This window comes from Magnolia sinica, chromosome 13, assembly GCF_029962835.1.
Source record: "Magnolia sinica isolate HGM2019 chromosome 13, MsV1, whole genome shotgun sequence".
Lineage (NCBI taxonomy): Eukaryota > Viridiplantae > Streptophyta > Magnoliopsida > Magnoliales > Magnoliaceae > Magnolia > Magnolia sinica.
In genome coordinates, this window is record NC_080585.1 from 4,925,088 (window position 1) to 4,951,683 (window position 26,596).

General features: G+C 45.2%; 1 protein-coding gene across 2 annotated transcripts; it reads left to right on the forward strand.

Annotated features, from left to right (window-relative positions):
- Positions 1 to 613: 613 nt before the first annotated feature.
- LOC131222520 (cinnamoyl-CoA reductase 1-like) lies at positions 614 to 26,596 on the forward strand. Of its 2 annotated transcripts, none has more exons than XM_058217627.1 (5): positions 614 to 804; positions 23,556 to 23,710; positions 23,802 to 23,996; positions 25,034 to 25,386; positions 26,110 to 26,596. In XM_058217627.1, exons 1-5 carry the CDS (start codon positions 687 to 689, stop codon positions 26,303 to 26,305), a joined length of 1,017 nt encoding a protein of 338 aa, XP_058073610.1. In that variant the 5' UTR covers positions 614 to 686; the 3' UTR covers positions 26,306 to 26,596. The 2 variants fall into 2 exon arrangements, with proteins under 2 accessions (XP_058073610.1, XP_058073611.1); XM_058217628.1 differs by having other exon boundaries at positions 616 to 804; positions 26,125 to 26,596.

Sequence of the window (26,596 nt, forward strand, 5' to 3'; positions counted from 1 at the left end):
TAATGCCCAGGAGCAAAAGATAATTGAAAGATATATTTGATTTTGTTTAGTTGATATGAGACCTATTATTCTACTGAATTTCTTATTATTTTATAGTCTTAAATTGATTATCTAGATGCTTCTCACATTCCAACGGTTGGTTTAATCATTTCAATATTATTGATATTATGGAGCCCTCCTTCTAAGCCTGCCATCTGCCCAATAATCACTTTAGGCTTCTTTATCGACTTGACCACATTCCACTCAACCACTCCTGCTTTATGGATGACATGGCATCACTTGATAAACACTGGCTATATATCACCACAAAATACTATTCCAATATCTTCATAGATCTCAAATACACCGACAACTCTCACAAAACCACACGTGTCCCTTTCTAATTATTTCTCCAGAATATAAATAGAATACAACATCTTTAAATAATACAGTTAGGTAGGTGAGACACCTATAAATATCAGCTCCGGTCAAATTGAATTCCCAACTATCTGTACATTGTGTTCATTTGCTGTTGCTAACCTTCATTAATCAAACCGTGGGCCCCACTTTTGAGAACCGAAAAAGGCGGTAGTTGATACTAGCCTTCTATAAGTATCAGCTATGGTCGATTTGAAATCCCAGCTATCTGAACGTTGTGTTCATGTGCTCTAGCTAATCTTCATTTATCATAGCTGTGCGCCGACAAAATGCCGTCAGGTGAACGAACGGTCTGCGTGACTGGAGCCGGAGGATTCATCGCATCCTGGCTCGTGAAGTTGCTCTTAGAGAGAGGTTACAGGGTTAAGGGAACGGTCCGAAATCCAGGTAACTTTAGTGTCCTTTTTTGTAGGGACCTGATTAAATGGTTAGGATCGTGTCATCAATGTGATTTTTGGGTCATGTCCTATCTCTTTACCAGTGTACATATCTGTCATTTGTACGGTTTGGTTGGAGAATTACTTCTGCCTACCATCCGTGAAGCCCATGTGGCTGCATGGTGAGATGATCTGGCCTGACCATCTGCTTGAATTACAGCGTGGATGGCCCCCATATATAGTGCAGAAGTACTTCTTCGGTTGACCATGGACCTTGGACCTTTTATTATTATTATTATTATTATTTCTGTCCATCGGATGGAAGGCCATTGACTGGATGGTCAGAACTTAAGGGTCAGTGTGACTTTTGGACGGTAGATTAGATGGACAACTGGATCAAACTATGCGGTCGTCAGGACTGCCGGGCTCCATCGATAGAAATGAACCTCATAAGCCATAGCCGTGAAGTTTCCACCCTTATAGTAAGGACATTATTTTTAACCGTCCATTTATATGCATAGATTTGATTGGATGGCTGAGACTGGCCTATCACTACGATTTGTCCATTGTGGCCCACCTGCAAGGTGGGTAACCATATCAATGCCCAGAACACAGCATGGATACCGTTGAGATGGTTAGGAATGTGAATCCCAGTGCAGTGCATGTTGTCGGAAGATGTCTCAAATCTTATTCTCTTTTTTTTTTCGCGCTGGTCTACGGACTGGTTCAACTTGAAGTTCAGCAACTATGTATTTGGGATCTTCGGGACGCTCGACCAATTAAGGGCCATGGTCAACCAGCCGAAGCCCTGGTTAGACTAGTCGAAGGTTACGCGGTCTGCGCGCGGACTGCATAAATTTGAGGCGGTTTTTTGACTTGTTCAAAGTCAGTGCATAAGGAGTGTTTCCTAAACTATAAATAGGAGTCCCTATGATCTTTCTATTCAATTCTAAGGCTTCCTAAAGGTATTCTAAGGGTTTCTAAAAGGGTTCTATAGCTATCCAAGGGTGAGATTCGAGGTTGTTCGAATCGGGTAAGTCCTCTCTCTTTGTAATTTCTATTTTTCATAGTGGATTTCAGTTACTTTGTGCCATAATTTTTTCCCGAAAGGGTTTTTCACGTTAAATATTTGTGTTCTCTTGTGATTGCTTAGTGCTCTTGGATTGTTATCCTAGATCCATATCTATGTGATTCCGTAGACTCAATCCCAACAAGTGGTATCAGAGCTATTGTTGGGGCACAGATCTGAATCTACAAGATTAGTAATAATGAGAAATGACAAGTTTAATATTGAGAAGTACTCATGCAAAAATAATTTTGAGTTATGGAAGATTAAGATAATTAGCCTATTAACCAAACAAGGCGAGATTAAGGCTCTTGAGGAGCTAGCGGAAATCTATTATGAAAGATGAAAAATGAGAAAACCTTGATAGTAATGCCTTAGCCTTTATCTGTTTACGTTTCACGGATGAGGTTCTTTATAATGTTTTGAGGGAGAAAACCGTGGCTAGTTTATGGGCGAAGTTAGAGAACATCTATGCAAAGAAGTCCTCTGAAAATCGCTTACACTTTAAACTACAGTGTTATACCTTCAAGATGGCAGAGGGTGGAGATCTGGAGGTCCACATCAGTAACTTTAATAAATTGATGTGTAAATTGCTGGATATGGAGGAAGTGGTTAAAGATGAGGAACATGCATGTATATTGTTGAATTCTCTTCCTGCATCGTATGAGTCATTTAGGGACAATGTGCACTGCAAATAAAACCAAGTATCGACATCGTTATCTCAGCCCTTTAAGGGGAGGTTATGAGAAAGCTAAACGACGACATGGGGATATCTTCCAATGCATTGATTATGAGGGGTAGAGATTTTGAGCGAGGCACATGATCTTAAAGACCTATATCCAAATCCAAGGGCAAGGGCAAAGGAAAATTAAAGTTTTCGAACTGTGGAATGTCTGGACACATGAAGAAGGATTGTAGAAATCCTAAGGGTGTGTTTGATTTTCCGGTGAAATGGTAAATGCAGTGTAAAAAAAAATAATAATTACTTCCCCTTACATTTACATCTTACTTGATTTGACTACTTACTTTTTGACACGAAAACCAAGAATATTACAAAATATCTGTGGGTCCCACTGTGATGCATTTCGCTTATCTACACCGTTCATCCATTATTCCAGTTGAATTCATAGCATGAGTAAAAAATTGAGGCATATCCAATACTCAATTGGATCACGTCATACAAAAAAGGGAATCGAATACTTACCGTTAAAAACTTTGTAGGGCACTGTTTCTTTTGGCGTGGGCCACTTGAGTGTTGGATCCGCTTCATTTTTTGTCTCATGCTCCAAAATATTGTAATAAAACAGACTTACGGAATGGATATATCATTGGCATTACCTTGCAGTTAGAGGTGGGCATCGAGCCGAGTTGTGTCGAGGTGGGCCAAGCTTGGTTTGGCTTGTCCATGATGTACTCGAGTTCGAGCTCGAGGTCGAGCTTGGCCTTGAGCTCAACATTGAAGCTTGGCTTGTTTGCCAAAGCCGTCGAGTCGAGTTCAAGTCGAGCTAGTGGTTCGAGTCGAGTCAAGTTTACCTCGAGTCGAGCTCGAGCTTATTGGGTGAGAGAGTAATAGATTGTATTTCTTAATCCTCCATTGATGAAAAAAACAAAAATCTTAAGAGAATCAATTAAAAACCCAATAAAAAAAACCAAACAAAGCTTCGAATCGGATGAGGAAACTTGTAAGAATCGATCTATTCTTGATCTTCTTCCACCAGTAGAAATTCAAGTACTAAAAAAGAAACAGAGCAGAACATAGATAAGAAATCCAAGTAAAGAGCTCTAGCCAATTGGATCATTGAATTTCCTTAAAGCTCTAACAAATTTGAGAAAAACCCATCTCAAATTTCTTGAGTTTCTCGCCTAAGAAGTAGATCTCAAGAGATTGAAATCATACTATTGTGGAGCTGAAATGAAAACTGGTGGTGGTGGTCGGGGCGAGCGTGCAGCTGGCAGTGGGCAGAGAAAGAGAAGAAAGGGAAAGGGAAGGGGGTGCATGCGGTCGGGTAGAGACTCTAGGGTTTGTTTTTATTTTTTTATTTTTAAGTTTAAACTTAAAACTTATATTAATAATATATATATATATATATATATATATATATATAAAATATTTAATATATTTATTAATCAAGCCGAGTCGAGCTCGAGTTCGAGCTTTGAGTCGAGTCGAGTTGAAATGCCCCTGGTCGAACTTGGCTTGAACTCAACTTGAGCTTCAAATAATTAGCTTGGCTCGGCTCGAATCTGCCACTCAAGCCGAATTAATCAGAGCTGACTCAAGCCGAGTCGAGCGAGTTTTTCGAGCTAGCTCGACTTATCATTGGCATTACCTTGCAGTTGCAGTTCAAAAATTAAAATTACATCTTTTGAACCAATTTCACAGGCACAAGCTCCCATGAATTTTCAAACGCAGTGAAATTGTAATAATTACTATTTCCTAGGTATTTTCCATTTCTTTGAAAAACAAACAGGCCCTAAAGCGAAGAAAGAAAATTCAGTAGCTTCTTCCAAGGAGGCCAATATTGTCACATCTGATGAAGAAACAAGTGGTGGTGATGTTCTGTCTGTTTTCATGATTGGTCATTTACACGACAATCATAAACACGAGTGGATACTTGACATAAGAGCATCATATCACATGATTCTTCATCGGAGTTGGTTCGCCAGTTACAAGGAATGCGATGGTGGATAGGTTTTTATGGGGCAATGACAATGCCTGTAATGTTGCGGTTATTGGTACAGTGAGCATTAAGATGTTTGATGGGATGGAACGTATCTTGACTGATATCAGACACATTCCTGATATGAAAAAAAGTCTGATTTCTCTTGGTGCACTTGAGGCTATAGGTGCAAGTTCACTGGTATTGATGGTGTCCTTAAAGTTTCAAAAGGGGCACTTGTGGTTATGAGAGCGCAAAGGTACAAAAACCTTTACAGGCTGATTGGGAGCAGTTCAGCAGGTGGAGTGGTAGCAGCTATTGCAAACTCTACGTCTTTATGTATGTGGCATGCTTGTTTGGGCCACATGAGCGAGTGGGGCATGAAGGTACTTTTTGATCGATGTTTGATTCCAGCCTTTAAAAATTCTGATTTAGATATATGCGAGCATCATATATATGGTAAATAATCTCAATTGTCTTTTAAATCTAGAAAATGTGTATGAAAGGGAGTGCTTGATTATGTGCATTCTGACGTATGTGGGCCATTGCCAGAAGTTTCCATTGAGGGGTTGTCATAGTTTGTTTCATTCATTGATGACTATAAGAAAGTTTGGGTTTACTTCATGAAACGTAAATCTGAAGTTTACACCATATTCAAACAATGGAAGGTAATTATGGAAAAATAGTCAGAGTGAAACATAAAGGTTTTAAGGACTGACAATGGTGGGGAATTTACTTCCATTGAGTTTAATGATTATTGCAAGGATAAATAGATCATCAGGCACAACACAGTGTGCCACATGTCCGAGCAAAATGGTGTGGCTGAGCGAATAAATCAGACACTCCTGGAGAGGGGCAGATGTATGTTAAGTAATGCTGCGTTGGGCAAGGACTTATGGACAGAGGACGTTAACAAGGTTTATTATTTGGTGAATCGGTTTTCTTCAACGACAATTGAATGTAAAATCCCAGAGGAAGTATGAAGTGGTTAGAAAATTGACTAATTAGATCTATGCATATTTGGTTGTGAGACTTACTCTCATGTACCGTCAGTTGAGAGAGATAAGCTAGACCATAGAGCCAAAAAGTACATCTTTGTTGGCTTTGACATTGGTGTGAAAGGTTACATATTATTCGACAAGATCACACTCAATGTCATAACTAGCTGTGACGTCAGATTCGATGAAAGCTCCATATTCCATAAGAATGATTAGGAAGAGCTAAAAGAACCTGAAAGGTTAATCATAGACGTCCAGATTGACACAGATGATACTCACACAGGCAGATTTACAAACAGAGGTATATGATCAGGTGGAGCAGCCACCTGTGAGAAGGAACTCACCGCATGATCGCAGGTTATCGACAAGATACAATGACGACTCTAATTTTGCATATGCTCTCGTTACAAATGAGGGGGACCCATCTACTATTCAGGAGGCTCTCAGTGAGCCTGATGTAGAAAAGTGTAAGGCGGCTATGAATGATGAGATAGACTCATTGCATAAAAATCAACATGGGAGATGGTGGAGCTTCCAGTGGGCTGAAAAGTGATCGGATGCAAGTGGTTATTTAAAAGGAAACAAGATAGATACAAATCAAGTTTGGTAGCGAAGGGTTATGCTTAGAGAGAAGGAATCGACTTCACAGAGACATTCACACCGGTGGTTAAGATGGTGTCTATTAGATTCGTGTTGGCGCTGGTTGCCCAATATAATCTCGAGCTGGAACAAATGGATTTTAAGACTGCATTCCTGCAGAGGAGTTGGAAGAGCAGATCTACATGAAGCAACCAGATGACTACGAAGTTAAAGAGGCAGAGAAAAAAGTTTGCAAGTTAATGAGGTCGTTATACAGCCTGAACAGTCACCTAAGCAGTGGTATAAAAAATTTGATTATTTAATGCTGAGTCAGAAATTTACTCGAAGTGAATACGATCATGTGTCTATTACAAAATACTGAGTGATGACAGATTTATCATCCTAGTATTGTATGTTGATGATATGTTGATCGCCAGTCATTATATGTCTGAAATCAACGTACTAAAGACTCAATTATCAGAGACATTAGAGATGAAAGATCTGGAGGTTGCAAAGAGAGTTCTCGGCATAGATATTCATAGAGATAGGAAAAGGAGCAAGGTTTAGTTATCACAAGTAGAATACCTTGAAAAAGTATTGATTAAATATGGGATGGACCAAGTAAAGCCGGTGAGCGTTCCCCACGCGAATCACTTTAAGCTTTCCTCAGAACAATGTCCTAAATCAAATGAGGAAAAGCAGGTTATGTCTCATGTGCCTTATTCGAATATGGTTGGCAGTTTAATGTATGCCATGGTTTGTACGAGACTAGATATTTCATAGGTAGTTGTAGAGCTGGGCAATCTTGACCCGATCCGATGGATCCGACCTGATCCAACCCGATCCGAACACCGACGTCGGCTCGATCGGAAACTTATGTCTTGCGACCGCGCTGCCGCCGCGGTTCCAACGCCGTGACTTGCGCACCGAACCGATACCGGTAAGAAGATGCCGATCGGCGTTTATTCCGAAGAAACGCGCGTTACAGATTTCGAGGGAATCTCTACACAATAAGTCCCATCAATCATCATTAAATGCAACCTTATCTCAAGTACAACAACCCATACCTCTTTCTTCACAAAGTCAACTCTCTCTCTCTTCACCCATCCCTCCTTTACTCACTTTTCAAACAAACCCATGCCCCATTAATTACACCCATCACTCCATCACCTCATATCACTCCCATCCTCTCATTTTCTCTCTCATTTTCTCATATCTCTCCAAGCAACCCCAAGCCCCAAACGTCCAAGCCTTCTCTCCCAAACCACAAGTGTGGTCCACCTTCCATCATCCATCTACACCCTCCCATCTCTCATCCCCACCATCAAGAGTTCATCATCCTCCATCAAAGTTGAAGCTGAGGGGCATTGGAGTCTAAGGGACCAAGAAGAAGGAAGATAAGGTGGGTGAATTGCCATTATTTTAAATTTTAGGGCCCACTTGTTGGTGGGACCCATTTGGATGTATGTGATGTATTCAAGAGGGCCCATAGTGGCGGGGTTCCTCTATCTCACCTTATATCTCTCTTTCTATCTCTCTCTCTCTCTCTTCCTTTGTGATGGTGTGGATCCCACCAATATGTGTTACATCTACCCGTCCATCTACATTAGCCGGTGCGGCCCATCTTATTGTAGGTGATGATCCACACCATCCACCGTTTAGGTGGGTCAAATGCTTTATATATGTAAATATATGTTATATTTTATATAATATATATAATATATATAATATAATATGTATTATATATATAATATAATATAATATATATATATATATATTATGTATAAGTATTGGTGGGCCACATCTACGTGGGACCCACCACATTAATGTATTCATGCATGCCGTCCAGCGTCCCGACTGACGTGGGCTGTGCTACCGGGCTAGCCAAGAGGAGTGGTGGCCACTCATACAGCCCCACCTTGATGTATGTATGTGATCCACACCGTCCAATCTATTCTCCAAGTATTCTTTAGGCGTTGAGCCAAAATTTTAAGGCGATCTGAACTCGGGTGGGTCATACCATCTAAAACCATGTGAAGACATGCCGGATCATAAAAAGGTACTCGGTGGGACTCACCGAAGTTTGGATGCGGTGAAACTGGTTCGACGGGTAGACGTGGGATACACATAATGGGCGGTGGATTGTGAATCACATCTCTGTGGGCCCCAAAACAACAAAAAATAAAAATAAAAATAAAAAAATTTACAGTTAATTAAAAATGAGATGAACTCGTTTTTAGGGCCTGACCGGCATCTATGGCCCCACGGTGATGAATTTCGATCATCAACCCCGAGCATTTGGTGGGTCCCCACGGTTCATCCGTTCACGCCAAAAGTCAGCTGTATATGGAACTCCGGTGGGCCACATCATTTGAAATCATGTGAAGACATGTCTAAAACATATAAAATCGTTGGTGGGGCCTACCTGAGTTTTAGATGTTGCCGAAACTTGGTCTGTACCGTCATTTATATGGGACCCACATAATGGGTGGACTGGATTGTGAATCACATCTCGGTGGGCCCCAAAACAAAAAAAAAATATAATAATAAAATTTAAAAAAAAAAAAAAAAACAGCAGCGCTGCTGCTGCTGCAGCGTCGCTGGGGCCTCACGGCTCCAGCTGTGGGCCCCACGTGATGTGTTTCGGACATCAACACCGAGCATTTGATGGGTCCCCTTTGATTATGGTCTGTCCCTAAAAATCGACCGTATACTGATCTCAAGTGGGCCACACCATCCAAAAATAAAAATAAAATCAGGTGAATATATGCCTAAAACATATAAAATTGTTGGTGGGGCCTACCTGAAATTTGGATACGACTAAAACTTGGTCCGTACCCTCTGCCAAGTGGGACACACATAATGAGTGGACTGGATTTGGGGACCACCTCCCAGTGGACCCCCTGTCCATGTGAATATAATAATAGTTATTATAATAATATATATATATATATATATATATACATTTATAAACATGCATTACCATGGGCTTCCCTGGCTGTGTACACAGTTCCCCAGCCAGTACCATCAGACCCTTTGAACGGTTGGGTGACAAATAAATATTACAATGGGCCCTACCTTGGTCCACGTAATTTTATGAACAATTGGGGTAGAAAATAAACATTGTGTTGGACCTTAGTTGGGTGGAAAATAAACATTATGTTGGGTCTTAAGCTGGGTGGAAAATGAGCATTTTGGTGGGCCCCACTTAGGTAAGTATTGTCAACCGCACCCTCTATTAGTGTGGGCTCCATCATAATGTATGTGTTTCATCCAACGGCCCAACTATTGTGGAGATAATTTAAGGCCCATTATGGAGGCCCATCTTCATGCATTAGTGGTCCTTGTTGAGGCCCACCTTGATTTGTATTAGGCCCATATTATGAGGCCCATTGAGGCCCACCTTGATATAGATATGGGGCTCATGTTAGGTAGCCCATTTGATGTATTTGGGTCCTTGGGTCAAGGCCCAATTAGATGTATAAAAGGCCCATTACAATGTGTACTTCATGGAAGGCCATTCGTTGGGAGCGATGTTGGTTTGACGTCCACATTGATAATGTTGGTTAAATGTCCGCATTATAGCTCTCCCTAAGGCCCACCGATAGGCCCAAACTTGTGGTAAGTAGGCCGTCTAGGCCCATCTCCATTATACCTAGGACCCATCTCTTATTACATGTTTAGTATAGATGCATGATTCATGATCATTCGCACCATATGTATGCCTGGATGTGAGGAATGACCGATCATAGCATAAACCTTTGGATAGACTGTTTATGGGCTCCACGATAGGCGGAGTTGCCTCATATAAGTGCATGGTATCTACAGGACTTATGATTGGATAGTATGACTCATGCACTTGCATTGTGTGATTGTAGTTACTGTATGCCCTAGTGACACCAGGGCCATAGCCTCCACGGACACATCGTGGGTGGCTAGATTGGATACCGAAAATGTTTGGTTCTAGCATACGGGCGCCATAGATGTCCCTGGGTGAAAATTCATAAACTCGATGGTACCAGAGGATGATTCCAACGTCGAGACCAAGTGGATATATGAGCGCATAAGGGCTGAATACTAGGAGGCCGCGTCTCCCACCGTGTCGTGGTCGGTTGGAAAGGAGCATGGCCTTACTCGTCCGAGGGTAGGGGGCAATACTAGGCTGAGTTTGACCAGCTAGTGAATGGGTCCGCTATCGACTTGCTTAGGATAGGTATTGGCGGACTATTGGTCGGGCGGATAGTGAGGTTTCTTACGCTCATTTGGGTGTGCGGCTAGGAGAGCGGCAGTGCCATTTGGAGTGTATTGAACCCCTGTGATTATCCATAGAGAACTGTATTGATACATGATGAGGATTGGCATGCTTGAGTTGCATCGTGCATCGCATGGCTGTGTGATGGCCGATAGCATTCATATCTTGCACCGCATAGCCTTGGTACGGCTGATTGCATTCATGTGCTCATCACCATGATTCCGCATCACTCTGACCTTGCATTTTGAGTACGTTTATATTGCGCACACACTTACACCACCCTCTAAGCTTTCCATAAGCTTATGCACGATTGATGCGTGCAGGTGACGCCAGGACGCAGTCGCAGCCATAGTCTCGCTGTAGTTGGAGCGTGCAGCTGAGCTTCTGGAGTTTGCTTCTTTTGTTACATTGTATTTTTCCCTTTTGTCGCATTGTACTAAAAAGTTTTTGATCATAGTGGATTTTGTGGTGGTGTTCTTGTGGTTATTAGTTGTGGGTTATGCTTGTGTTATGCTCATTATGAATCAGACTGATGATTTGAAATCCTCCTTGTAGTATCCCAGGATCGGAACCTGGTGAATGGGTGCCGGGATCCGAAAATGGGGTTCTACGGAGGCTGTCGGCGCCGGATTCGGCGATCGGGAATTTTGTGAGCCCGGTTTCCGAGTTCGGGGCGTGACAGAAGTTGGTATCAGAGCATAACTCGGGATAACCAAGAACAACATTACATGTCTGCTATGAATGATTAAGTCCTAAGTTCGGATAGCCTAGCGATCTTTTATTACAGACCCTTAACGTGCGTGCCTTCGCGAGCCTTTAAGTTGATAGGCACCTTCGCTCTTTCCTGTAGGTCATGGCGCGCAGGAGAGTGACCCGATCGACTCCCGCACCACTTGAGACTTCAGCTCCACCACCTGCAGCTCCCGCACTACCACCTACGACCCCTGCTCCGCCACCAGAGATTCCTACCGCTCAGCCTGAGGATGTCGCTCCTCTACCAGAGGTTTATACTGCCCATCCTGAGGATGCTGCACCTCCACCAGATACCAGTGCGGATCCGACCGTATCTGTGAGTGCTTCTCAGTTGCAGCAGATGCTGCAGGCTGTGACGGCCGCACTCCAGGGGCAGAGCAGACACTCGGTTGTTTCACCGGCCCAGGCAGAGCAGGAGCGCGCGAGTGCCTTACTTCGTGAGTTTCGACAGTTTGATCCTCCACGATTCCAGGGCGAGCCAGATCCGACAGCAGCTGAGAGGTGGCGCTCCGATGTGGAGAAGATTTTTGATACCATGTCATGTACGACCGAGCAGCGAGTTCGGTTGGCGGTGTTTCTTTTTCAGGGCGAGGCCGAGCACTGGTGGACCTCGATTACCCGCGTCGCAGGACCCGACTACGTCTGGACATGGGATGATTTTGTAGACCGATTCGAGGAGCAGTACTTCCCTGACCATATTCGACGTCAGAGAGCACTAGAGTTCGAGACTTTGGTGCAGGGAGACATGACCGTGGCACAGTACGCGGCTCGTTTCGTGGCGCTGTCGAGGTTTGCGCCATATATGATTGATGATGAGGGGCGGAAGGCCCGCCGTTTCGAGAGCGGCCTACGTTTCGGTCTTCGAGGCCGTGTGATTGGGCACGAGCTTCCGACCTTTCAGGCTGTAGTGCGGAGGGCTCAGATCTACGAGACGGAGTGGGCCGGTGCGCAGGCCGATAGAGATCAGAGGAAGGGTCAGAAGAGGCAGACCCCTTCCAGCAGCTCCCAGCAGCACCACAGAGGTATAGGAGCCACCCACCTGCTAGAGCACCAGCAGCCCCAGCAGCACCTCCAGCGCCACCCCAGCAGCCGTTTGCAGGGACTTGTTTTGGATGTGGTGGGTCAGGGCATCGCCTGTCTGAGTGCCCTCGCCCTCATCTGCAGCAGTCGAGAGGATCACAGCAGCCTCACCCACATCCGCCGAGAGCACCACAGCAGCCTTCAGCACAGCAGCGACCTCAGCAGCAGCCTCCAGCGCAGCAGCGACCCCATCAGCAGCGACCGCAGCCACCTCAGCCGCCGAGACCTCAGCAGCAGCAGAGGCATCAGTATAGGCCGCCGCAGAGGCAGCACCAGGGACCTCAGAGAGGACAGGCACCTCCCCAGCCAGCTCAGGCTAGGTTCTACGCGGCTCAGCAGGACCCGCAGTCATCCGGAGGAGTCGTCGAGGGTATACTTCCTGTCTCTTCATGCATCGCTCGAGTATTATTTGATTCTGGCGCTTCTCACTCATTCATGTCCGAGGGTTTCTGCCGATCGACTGGATTGCCGACAGAGTCTACTAGTGAGGGATTGATCGTATCGACGCCCTTGGGGAGGACCTCAGTATTGGGCCGTTTCTGTCCATCTTGCCCGGTTCTTGTCGGTGATATCTTTTTGCCTGCTGACTTGTTTGTGCTGCCGATGACAGATTTCGACGTTATCTTGGGCATGGATTGGCTTGCTGAGTATCACGCTATCTTGGACTGTTCTGCGAGGACGGTCACATTCTGCATACCAGGCTTGCCGCAGTTCCAGTTCATCGCCGAGCCTAGAGGAGAGCCGTTGTCTTGCTTGATGTCCTGTGCAGTCGAGGAGCCTATGGCCATTTGTATTGATCAGTGGCCAGTTGTCTGCGACTTCCCCGACGTGTTCCAGGAGATTCCAGGATTGCCTCCTCGCCGTCATATCGAGTTCCAGATCGATCTTGTGCCCGGTACCGCACCTATCTCGAAGGCCCCGTACCGTATGGCACCGATGGAGTTGCGTGAGCTGCAGCGTCAGTTGGACGAGTTGCGTGAGTTGGGATTTATTCGTCCGAGCAGTTCGCCTTGGGGAGCGCCGGTACTCTTCGTTAGGAAGAAGGATGGCTCGTTGAGGCTCTGCGTAGATTACCGCGAGCTCAACCGGGTCACGATTAAGAACAAATACCCGCTCCCAAGGATAGACGATTTATTTGATCAGCTGCAGGGTGCACAGTTCTTTTCGAAGATTGACCTGCGTTCTGGTTATCATCAGATTCGTGTTCGAGAGGAGGACATCCCGAAGACAGCTTTCAGGACGCGTTACGGTCATTTTGAGTTTCAGGTCATGTCCTTTGGACTGACCAATGCACCCGTGGTCTTCATGCAGTTGATAAATGAGGTCTTCCGTCTATATCTCGATCAGTTTGTTGTGGTCTTCATCGACAACATTTTGATATATTCGAGGACCCGTGAGGATCATATGCAGCATCTGGAGATCACTTTGCAGACCCTCCGTGCCCACCAGCTGTATGCGAAGCTGGAGAAGTGCGAATTCTGGCAGGAGGAGTTGAGATTCCTCGGTCATGTGGTGACGAGGGAGGGTGTTGCAGTAGACCCCTCGAAGCTTGAGGCAGTACGTCAGTGGGATTAGCCCACGACTGCGTCCGAGATCGCAGTTTCCTTGGTTTAGCGGGATATTATCGGCATTTTATTGAGGGCTTCTCCCGTATTGCAGCCCCGTTGACCAGGTTGACTCGGAAGGGCGTAGATTTTGTTTCGACTAACGCATGTGAGCAGGCATTTATGGAGCTGAAGGACCGTCTGACGTCCGCTCCTATCCTCACTCTTTCCTCTGGGAGTGATGAATTTGTTATATTTATCGATGCCTCACGTATTGGTTTAGGCGCTGTCCTGATGCAGCATAGCAGACCTGTAGCCTTCGCATCTTGTCAGCTCAAGGTCTATGAGCTGAACTACCCCAAGCATGACTTAGAGCTGTCAACAGTCATCTCCGCACTGAAGGTGTGGAGACACTATCTCTATGGGGTCAGATTCGAGCTCTTCTCTGACCACAAGAGTTTGTAGTATCTATTCTCTCAGTCTGAGCTGAACATGAAACAGAGACGCTGGATGGAGCTTCTGAAGAACTATGATTTTAACCTCCAGTGCCACCTAGGCAAGGCGAACGTAGTGGTAGATGCCCTTAGCCGTTAGCCATAAGGCCTGGTGGCACATATGATGATTCAGGAGTGAAGGATGCTTGAGAATATAGCAGAGTACGACTTCGATTTTGGTTTGCAGTCTTCTATCGTTCAATTATCGAGCTTGTCGATTCAACCCTCTCTTGTCGCAAGGGTGATCGAGGCTCAGCAGACAGATGAGTCGTTACAGGATTACCGAGCAGATGCGGCATCTGAGAGTCAGACAGATTGGCAGATGGGTGCTGATGGTGGACTTCGCTTTAGAGGCCGATTGTGTGTCCCGGATATTCCTGAGTTGCGCAGAGATCTTATGACCGAGGCACATCGATCGCGATTTTCTATCCACCCTGGCTCGACGAAGATGTACCGTGATATGAGGCGACAGTATTTCTGGGCAGGGATGAAGCGCCAGATTGCCAGTTTTGTGGCCGAGTGTGACACATGCCAGCGTGTCAAGGCCGATCATCAGAGACCCCCTGGTCTATTGCAGCCGTTGAGCGTCCCGATGTGGAAGTGGGAGCACGTATCTACAGATTTTATTATGGGTTTGCCGAGGACTCAGCGCGGTCATGACGCTATCTGGGTTGTCGTGGACCGTCTGACGAAGTCGGCACATTTTCTTGCGATTCGTGCGACTTGGCCCTTGGACCGGCTTGCGAGGTTGTTCATTGAGGAGATTGTGAGACTGCACGGCGTACCAGTCTCGATCGTTTCTGACCGAGACCCGAGGTTCACGTCTCAGTTCTGGAGGAGCTTTCAGAGATCTATGGGCACTGATTTGCAGCTCAGTACCGCGTATCATCCGCAGACCGATGGCCAGACCGAAAGGGTCAACCAGATCCTTGAGGATATGCTTCGGGCCTGCGTGATTGACTTCGGTGGTAGCTGGGATGAGCATCTGCGATTGGCTGAGTTCGCATACAATAACAGCTATCAGGCGACCATTGGCATGGCTCCTTTTGAGGCATTATACGGCAGATGTGAGATCTCCAAGTTGTTGGACCGAGGTTGAGAGCGGCGTCTCCTAGGTCCCGAGCTTGTGCGAGGAGACATCGAGGTTATTGATACCATCGGGAGAGGATGCGCACGGCTCGAGCCGCAGAAGAGTGTTGCGATCGCGGCGTCGTCCCTTAGAGTTTGATGTAGGGGACCATGTGTATCTCAAGGTCTCGCCTATGAAGGGCGTAGTTAGATTTGGAGCGAAGGGTAAGCTTGCCCCGAGATTCATAGGACCTTTCGAGATCACTGAGCGCATTGGCGCTGTGGCCTATCGGCTTGCCTTACCATCTCGGTTGTCCTAGCGTCCACAACGTTTTCACGTCTCTATGTTGAGGAAGTGTGGGTCGAACATGTTCCTGTTATCGATTGGCGGCCGTTGGAGGTTCGTGAGGGCGCTTCTTACATCGAGCAGCCGATTCGTATCCTTGATCGGAAGGAGCAGTCCTCCGAACCAAGGTCATTCCCTTGGTGAAGGTTCGGTGGGGTCACCATTACGTGGATGAGGCATCTTGGGAGCGCGAGGCTGAGATTCGAGAGCGCTATCCTCATCTCTTTGATGATTGATTGTATGTTGTATGTCATAGGTTGTCTCTGGTATTTTTATGGTGATGCCTTGCTTCCTCTTCTATTATGATTTATGTTTTCTTGTGTTGATTGTTTAAATTTCGAGGACGAAATTTTTATTTGGTGGGGAGAGCTGTAAGACCCGTGTCCTAATCCGTATCATTAGCTTCCGCGGTCCTTCCTGTCAAATTTCGGCAACCTTCGCACCGAATTCGGTGTTTGCGCACGATCCTAAGCCAGGTCCCGCGCACCGACGTCGGCTCGATCTGAAACTTATGTCTTGACGATCGCGTCGTCGCCGCGGTTCCAACGCCGTGACTTGCGCACCGAACCGATACCCAGGTAAGAAGATGCCGATCAGCGTTTATTCCGAAGAAACACCGCGCGTTACGGATTTCGAGGGAATCTCTACACAATAAGTCCCATCAATCATCATTAAATGCAACCTTATCTCAAGTACAACAACCCATACCTCTTTCTTCACAAAGTCAACTCTCTCTCTCTTCACCCATCCCTCCTTTACTCACTTTTCAAACAAACCCATGCCCCATTAATTACACCCATCACTCCATCACCTCATATCACTCCCATCCTCTCATTTTCTCTCTCATTTTCTCATATCTCTCCAAGCAACCCCAAGCCCCAAACGTCCAAGCCTTCTCTCCCAAACCACAAGTGTGGTCCACCTTCCATCATCCATCTACACCCTCCCATCTCTCATCCCCACCATCAAGAGTTCATCATCCTCCATCAAAGTTGAAGCTGAGGGGCATTGGAGTCTAAGGGACCAAGAAGAAGGAAGATAAGGTGGGTGAATTGCCATTATTTTAAATTTTAGGGCCCACTTGTTGGTGGGACCCATTTGGATGTATGTGATGTATTCAAGAGGGCCCATAGTGGCGGGGTTCCTCTATCTCACCTTATATCTCTCTTTCTATCTCTCTCTCTCTCTCTTCCTTTGTGATGGTGTGGATCCCACCAATATGTGTTACATCTACCCGTCCATCTACATTAGACGGTGCGGCCCATCTTATTGTAGGTGATGATCCACACCATCCACCGTTTAGGTGGGTCAAATGCTTTATATATGTAAATATATGTTATATTTTATATAATATATATAATATATATAATATAATATGTATTATATATATAATATAATATAATATATATATATATATATTATGTATAAGTATTGGTGGGCCACATCTACGTGGGACCCACCACATTAATGTATTCATGCATGCCGTCCAGCGTCCCTGGCGAACGGTGAAGTGTAAACTGACGTGGGCTGTGCTAACGGGCTAGCCAAGAGGAGTGGTGGCCACTCATACAGGCCCCACCTTGATGTATGTATGTGATCCACACCGTCCAATCTATTCTCCAGTATTCTTTAGGCGTTGAGCCAAAATTTTAAGGCGATCTGATCATCAGGTGGGTCATACCATCTAAAACCATGTGAACATGCCGGATCATAAAATGTACTCGGTGGGACTCACCTGAAGTTTGGATGCAGGTGAAACTGGTTCTGGACGGGTAGAACAGTGGGATACACATAATGGGCGGGCTGGATTGTGAATCACATCTCTGTGGGCCCCAAAACAACAAAAAAAAAAAAAAAAAAATTTAAAGCAGCAGCGCTGCTGCTGCTGAGTGACGGGCGGACGGACGCTGGGGCCTCACGGCTCCAGCTGTGGGCCCCCACGGTGATGAATTTGGATCATCAACCCCGAGCATTTGGTGGGTCCCCACGGTTCATCCGTTCACGCCAAAAGTCAGCTGTATATGGAACTCTGGTGGGCCACATCATTTGAAATCATGTGAAGACATGTCTAAAACATATAAAATCGTTGGTGGGGCCTACCTGAGTTTAGATGTTGCCGAAACTTGGTCTGTACCGTCATTTATATGGGACCCACATAATGGGTGGACTGGATTGTGAATCACATCTCGGTGGGCCCCAAAAAAAAAAAAAAATATAATAATAATAATAATAAAAAAAAAAAAAAAAAAAACAGCAGCGCTGCTGCTGAGGCGGTCGGGGCCTCACTCCCATGTGGGCCCCACGTGATGTGTTTCTGACATCAACACCGAGCATTTGATGGGTCCCCTTTGATTATGGTCTGTCCCCAAAACTCGGTATATTGATCTCAAGTGGGCCACACCATCCAAAAATAAAAATAAAATCGGTGAATATATGCCTAAAACATATAAAATTGTTGGTGGGGCCTACCGGAAATTTGGATACGACTAATTAGTCTGAACCCTCCGCCAAGTGGGACACACATAATGAGTGGATGATTTGGGAGCCATCTACCGGTGGACCCTGTCCATGTGAATATAATAATAGTTATTATAATAATATATATATATATATATATATATACATTTATAAACATGCATTACCATGGGCTTCCCTGGCTGTGTACACAGTTCCCCAGTCCAGTGGGCCCTACCCCAGTACCATAAGACCCTTTGAACGGTTGGGTGACAAATAAATATTACAATGGGCCCTACCTTGGTCCACGTAATTTTATGAACAGTTGGGGTAGAAAATAAACATTGTGTTGGACCTTAGTTGGGTGGAAAATAAACATTATGTTGGGTCTTAAGCTGGGTGGAAAATGAGCATTTTGGTGGGCCCCACTTAGGTAAGTATTGTAAACCGCACCCTCTATTAGTGTGGGCTCCATCATAATGTATGTGTTTCATCCAACAGCCCAACTATTTTGGAGATAATTTAAGGCCCATTATGGAGGCCCATCTTCATGCATTAGTGGTCCTTGTTGAGGCCCACCTTGATTTGTATTAGGCCCATATTATGAGGCCCATTGAGGCCCACCTTGATATAGATATGGGGCTCATGTTATGTAGCCCATTTGATGTATTTGGGTCCTTGGGTCAAGGCCCAATTAGATGTATAAAAGGCCCATTACAATGTGTACTTCATGGAAGGCCATTCCTTGGGAGCGATGTTGGTTTGACGTCCACATTGATAATGTTGGTTAAATGTCCGCATTATAGTTCTCCCTAAGGCCCACTGATAGGCCCAAACTTGTGGTAAGTAGGCCGTCTAGGCCCATCTCCATTATACCTAGAACCCATCTCTTATTACATGTTTAGTATAGATGCATGATTCATGATCATTCGCACCATATGTATGCCTGATGTGAGGAGTGACCGATCATAGCTTATACCTTTGGATAGGCTGTTTATGGGCTCCACGATAGGCGGAGTTGCCTCATATAAGTGCATGGTATCTACAGGGCTTGCATGAGTGATAGTATGATTCATGCACTTGCATTGTGTGATTGTAGTTCTTGTATGCCCTAGCGACATCGGGGCCATAGCCTCCACGATACATCGTGGATGGCGGGATTGGACAGAAAATATTTGGTCTAGCATACGGGCACCATAGATGTCCCACGGTGAAAATCCCTAAACCCGATGGTACCGAGAGGATGACTCCAACGTCGAGACCGAGTGGATATACGAGCGCATGAGGGCCGAATACCGGGAGGCCGCGTCTCCCACCGTGTCGTGGTCGGTTGGAAAGGAGTGTGGCCTTACTCGCCCGAGGGTAGGGGGCAATACTAGGCTCAGTTTGACCAGCTCGTGAATGGGTCCGCTATCGACATGCCGGATAGGTATTGGCAGACTATTGGTCAGGCGGATAGTGAGGTTTCTTACGCTCATTTGGTCTGTGCGGCTAGGAGAGCGACAGTGCCTTGGAGTGTATTGAACCCCGGTGATTATCCAGAATGAGAACTGTACCGATACATGTTGAGGATTGGCATGCTTGAGTTGCATCTTGCATCGCATGGCCGTGTGATGGCCGATAGCATTCATATCTTGCACCGCATAGCCTTGGTACGGCTGATTGCATTCATGTGCTCATCATCATGATTCCGCATCACTCTGACCTTGCATTTTGAGTACGTTTATATTGCGCACACACTTACACCACCCTCTAAGCTTTCCATAAGCTTATGCACGATTGATGCGTGCGGGTGACGCCAGGACGCAATCGCAGCCATAGTCTCGTTGTAGTTGGAGCGTGCAGCTGAGCTTCTGGAGTTTGCTTCTTTTGTTACATTGTATTTTTCCCTTTTGTCGCATTGTACTAAAAAGTTTTTGATCATAGTGGATTTTGTGGTGGTGTTCTGGTGGTTATTAGTTGTGGGTTATGCTTGTGTTATGCTCATTATGAATCAGTGATGATTTGAAATCCTCCTTGTAGTATCCCAGGATCGGAACCTGGTGAATGGGTGCCGGGATCCGAAAATGGGGTTCTACGGAGGTCGGCGCCGGATTCGGCGATCGGGAATTTTGTGAGCCGGTTTCCGAGTTCGGGCGTGACAGTTTAATGTATGCCATGGTTTGTACGAGATCAGATATTTCATAGGTAGTCTTAGAGCTGGGCAATCCTGACCCGATCCGATGGATCCGACCTGATCCGACCCGATCTGAACCGATCCAACGGCCTGGATTGGTGTGGATCGAGTAGGGCAGTCCAGATCCGAGAGCCTTTCGGGTCGAGTTCGGATTCACACTTATTTGGACAGATCCAATCCGGAATCCGATTCGATTGGCTCCGACCCGATTCGATCTGATCCAGAGTGGATAAACCACATGCATTTTCATGGTGGGCCACAACAGAGTTTACTCAGTATGATAAAAGAGATCTAAAAGCAAATTTGCGGTAAAAATCATTCTCTGCTGCTATTTGTGGTGTGGTTCAGATGATCTTTAGATATTATTCATTTTTTGGACAATGCTCTATAATGATCTCTAAAAATATATGAATAGTGTACATATAATAAATACATCATTGTGGGGCCCATATAACTTTGATCTCCTTTGAATCGTTCATACAACTCGGAGCTCGAGGAGCCCCCGTATTCGTCTTCGCACATGACACGTAACCTACAATAGTTATATAGCTGGTACACTAGCCAATCCACTTCCCAAGGGCTGATACTGCGTTCCGCATGAAGTTCCTGCGCTGTAAATCTAATTGGGACGCACCATTATATTTGTGAGACATCCACCCCGTCCATCCATTTTTTGAGCTCATTTTAGGATTTGAGCACAAAAGTGAGCAGGATCCAATACTCAAGTGGGCTGCGCTAAAGGAAAAGGTGGGTAGGAATACTCCTATCGTTGAAACCTCCTTAGGGTTGACATTGATGTTTGCATGCCATCCATACTGTTCATAACGTCATTCCTACTGGGAAGAACTGAAAACTTAAATATTATCCTGATTGAAAATTTCTCTTGCCCCACGAATATTTTAACTGTGTACATTCAATGCTTGCGTTTTCCGCCCACTTGAGTATTAGATCCGGCTCATTTTTGTCTTTAAGTTCTAAAATGATCTCACATAACGGATAGACAGGGTGGATTTCTCACAAACATCATGACGGGCCCCATCTAGGTTCCCAGTGTAGTAACTTCATGCGGAAGCCTTACGTGTCGTGTGCGAAGACGAGTACTGGCGCTCCTCGAGCTCCGAGTTGTACGAACGGTTTAAAGGAGATCAAAGTTATATGGGCCCCACATTGATGTATTTATTATATCTACACCGTTCATATATTTTTAGAGATCATTATAGAGCATTATCCAAAAAATGAATAATATCCAAAAATCATTTCGACCACACCACAAATAGCAGCAGAGAATGATTTTCACCGTTAAACAATTCGTGTGGTCCACTTGATAGTTAGATCTGTCTTATTTTTTGTCTCAAGCCTTAAGACAAGCTCGCCAAATGGATGGACGGTTTGGATATAACACATACCCCATGATCAGACCCACAAAACTTGCTAACGTCAATACAACAAGTCAGCAATGTGCACAGCTACAATAAGCATGTCACTGCACTTTCGTGCAGTGCACGTCAACACTACTCATGACGCTGTCCGATAAAAGAGTGAATACAACAGAGGAACAATTCTTTAAGAGCCATGTGGGGCCCACTTTGATGTATATGTTTTATCTAAGCCGTTCATCTATTTTGACATATCATTTTAGGTCATGAGCACAAAAAGGCCGTATATTGAAGGCTGAAGTAGACCACACCACATGAAACAGTTGGATTAAATTCATACAATCCGAATCGTATCCGAAACCGAGTCGGACTCGGTTCGAGTCAGGCCAACCATGTATCGAATCGGTTCGTGTCAGGTGACTCGGACTCAGTCCCGGATCGGATCGAGTTTGGGTCAAGCCATTGAGATTTTGGATCGGATCGAGTTGGACCCAATTCGATCCGGACCGATGCCCAGCTCTAGGCAGTCGGTGTTGTGATCAGATACATGTCAAACCCCGACAAGCAACATTGGAAAGTGGTGAAATGGCTACTTCGATACATTTAAGGTAGGAAAGATTACGTCTTAACTTTTGAGAAGACATGGGCAAAGTTAGTAGGGTATGTGGATTCTGACTACGCAGGTAGTGTAGATTCCAGAAAGTCTACTTCAGGATACTCGTTTGTACTAGCAGGTGGAGCAATCAGTTGGATGTAGAAGCTTCAGTCTGTGGTGGTTCTTTCCACGACTAAAGCAGAATATATGGCAGTGACAGAAGTGTTTAAAGAGGGTGTTTGACTTAGAGGCATGATAAATCAGTTAGGACTTCAGCATGAGACCATGTCGGTTAACTGTAATAACAAGAGAGCTATCAATTTGGCTAAAAATTCTTTTTATCACTCATGTACTAAACACATTGATGTTCGTCACCACTTTATCCGACAGGTGCTTGAGGAAGGAGGCGTAACACTTGAGAAGATTCACACCAGCATGAATTTAGCAGACATGCTTACTAAGGTCGTTCATACAGAGAAGTTAAAGTTCTGTGTAACTTTTTCTGAGCTTGACGATGACTTTAAAGAAGGACGGAGTATGCACGAGAAGTATTGATTGAAGCTATGATGTGATACAGAGATAAGAGAAGATGTCAAAAAGCTACACAATTAAATATTAAAGACATGGTGGAGATTATTGTCAGAAGATGTCTCAAATCTTTTTTTTTTCTTCGTGCTGCTCGACCAGTCGAGAGACTGGCTTGACTAGTCGAAGGTCCCTTCGAGTACTGGTCGAAGCCCGCTCGACTCGAAGTCTGGCAACTATGTATTTGGGATCTTTGGGACACTCGACCAGTCGAGGGACATGCTTGACCAGTCGAAGGGGTCCTTCGACCAGTCGAAGCCTTGGCTCGACTAGTCAAAAGTTACACAGTCAGCGCGCGGACTGCGTAAATTTGAGGCGGTTTTTGGACTTTTTCAAAATCGGTGCGTAAGGGGTGTTTCCTAAACTATAAATAGGAGTCCCTACGGCCTTTTTATTCAATTCTAAGGCTTCCTAAAGTATTCTAAGGATTTCTAAAAGGGTTTGACGGTTATCAAAGGGTGTAGTAGGGGTGAGATTTGAGGTTGTTCGAATCGGGTAAGTCCTCTGTCTTTGTAATTTCTATTTTTCGTAGTGGATTTCTGCCGCTTTATACTGTGGTTTTTTCCCAAAAGAGTTTTCCACGTTAAATCTTTATGTTCTCTTGTGATTGCTTGGTGCTCTTGGATTGTTCTCCCAGATCCAGATCTGTGTGATTCCGCAGACCAAACCCTAACATGTACCCAAGTCATTCCTAGCACTAGTTATTTGTTCTTTCATTGTTTTTTTTTTTGGCAGATGATGCGAAGAATTCTCATCTGAAGGAGCTTGAGGGAGCAAAAGAGCGCTTGATACTTTGCAAAGCGGATCTACTTGATTACAGGAGCCTTCTTGAGGCAATCAACGGTTGTGATGGAGTGTTCCACACAGCGTGTCCTGTGTTGGTAGATCTGGTGGGCTTCTTTATTTTCCGATTGTTGATATATTCTTATAGTTATTTGCAGTTTCCATTTGTTTTGTTCAATAGTGCGAATGGTCTCGCAGAAATTGCAACAACTGGCGCTGGAGCCGAATGTAACTGGAACGAAGAATGTCATCAACGCTTCAGCTGAAGCCGGAGTGGGCCGCGTTGTCTATACATCGACGATCGGGGCCGTGTACATGGACCCTAACAGGAGCCCAGATGTGGTGGTGGACGAGAGCTGCTGGAGCGATCTAGAATACTGCAAGAACACCAGGGTACATATGTTTCAAAAGAAATGTTCACATACAACGGTTTTGTTTCCCGCTAACACTTGTCTTGTAGAACATCTGAACCGTGCAAAAGTTGCGTCGCACCGTAAGATCTGCTAGTGAGAAACCAGAATGGTTAACGTCTACGGTGTGTACCACCATCAAAATCAATGGGCATCTGATGGTCGGAAAAAATATACGGACGTGACAACCTAATCCGTAGATTGGTTCCATTTTCATACTAAGTATGGTGTTTATGGTGCGATCTACCTATTTAACGGCTGGGATTTCCTATAGAAGTGACATGTTGGCTGGAAAGGAAGTGTTATATGTGAAAGTTGACATCCAACGTCGTCCATTGATTGGTTTGCAGGCCTTCTCATTCCCGTCAACTGACGTTTGACGACCAACAAACCCTGGACGTCCATGGGATTGTTTAGAGCCAGCGCTGCCAACAAAACTGGACAGTACACTCGCGGCTTGTGGCATACGTGTACAAGATCAGAGCTGTTCATCAGACATGCCCCATAATATAGATGTACTGCCCCAATAGTCAGATCAATCTGATAATCACGAGGGACACACGTGCATAAGTGAAATGGATAGTTGAAAAATATACTACACATTCAACATATGCATGTGGCCCATCAGATGAGAGCACCGAGCTGATTTTTCATCCAATTAGTAAAGCTAACATGACCCACCTGATGGGCGGCTTGGATCTCATGTTGCATCCATGCCAATCGCTTTACGATCATGAGGGCCGTTGTGGTCCAAATAGGTCTATTGGTCAACCCAAGATTTTTTATGAGAGACTGATTCTAACCATTTGATAGATTGACCTTTCATGAACCATAACCCACAACATATTGATGCAACGGTTAGACCATCTGTATATTGGTGTAATTTTTAAGATGTAACCAATTCTCTGGACATCTGATCCACCGGACGGTCCAGATCAATGGAAGTGATTTGGTTGTACAAATGTCTACAGTAAGCCAACGGTAAACAAGGCATCAATCATGATTTTTGTTGATGGATAGAACTGGTACTGCTACGGAAAGACGGTGGCCGAGCAAGCTGCATTCGAGCTGTCTAGGGAGAGAGGACTAGATGTGGTGGTGGTGAACCCAGTAATTGTGTTGGGCCCACTCCTCCAGCCCACCATCAACGGGAGCACGGGCCACATAGTTAAATATCTGACCGGGTCGGCCAAGACCTATGCCAATGCCATCCAATCCTACGTAGATGTGAGGGATGTCGCAGTGGCCCACTTGCTCGTCTTTGAGAATCCATCAGCTGCGGGCCGCTACATCTGTGGGGAGAGCTGTCTACACAGAGCTGATGTCGTCCAACTGCTCTCCGATCTCTTCCCTCAATATCCCATCCCCACCAAGTAAGTCAACCTCTCTCTCAGCAGAAATGCTACTCTGCTGATGGGTCGGATCCATCTGTTCATCCAGTGGGCCTTGCCATGGTCTAGTCATCAGGTGGACCGCCCATGTATGAAATTAAGAAATGGATGGTTGATAAAATGATCATAAGTCCATATTCAACGGTAAGAGTACACACGTGGCCACCTGATGACTCGTCGATCGGCCTGATTTTGACGCCATGGAACATGCCTACAGGGGCCCACCCTGTGATGATCGATCGACAAGGGTTTTGTACTCAGATGCCACATTGGCCGTTGGGAGAATAGCCCAGGTAATCATATCAATGCTCCTTCCTCAAAAGGTAGGGAGAAGAGTTTGTGATTTTCTGCAGTGGCCCATATGCAAGGGCCAAAAGCAATCGCCCTCCCAAGCAAAAGTGGACAACACGCACGCAACTTCACCGTAGTGAATGCTCCCTTGCCCAAATTAAAAGTCAAACCATCCCACTCATCAAGAGAGACGAACGGGCATCATGTGTACCGGCACTTATCATCTTGACCATCCATTCTTCACACATGTGGCCAACCTGATGAGTAGACCATTCCGATTTTTGTAAAAGCTAGGGCACGTGCACTATGTCGACAGCTTGCAAACAAGCAGCTGCAAGAAGCATACCCGTATCAAGAATGCAAAGGGAAAGAAAAATGCTTATTTCATCTCTACATCATGACCATGTGATCAAGGAAACATTCGTGCAGGTGCTCGGACCAAATAAACCCAAGGGTAAAGCCCTACAAGCTATCGAACCAGCGGCTCAAGGATCTGGGTCTGGTCTTCACACCAGTTCGGCAATCCCTCTACGACACCGTCAAGAGCTTGCAGGAGAAGGGCCACATCCCCATCCACCATCCATGCAAGCGGGCCACCAGCTCGCTCTAGCACATTTGATTTAAAATAAAAATAAAAATCACTAAGCCAATCCAATGTGATCCAAACGTACGACTTAGGATCAGCATCGATGGCACTCCAGATGTGCTTCAAGGATGGCTTTTAAAAGTCACAATATAATTATTTATGTGGAAAAATTATTATATTTCCAATAAGATGAAGATCAGGTAAATCTACCCAACAGTCGTGCGGGTTATAAATAAGATGTTATGCATTTCCTTATCAGTGGATGTAATTGATCTTTTCATGTATGGACGTATAAATCCTAAAGTTTGGCTTGGA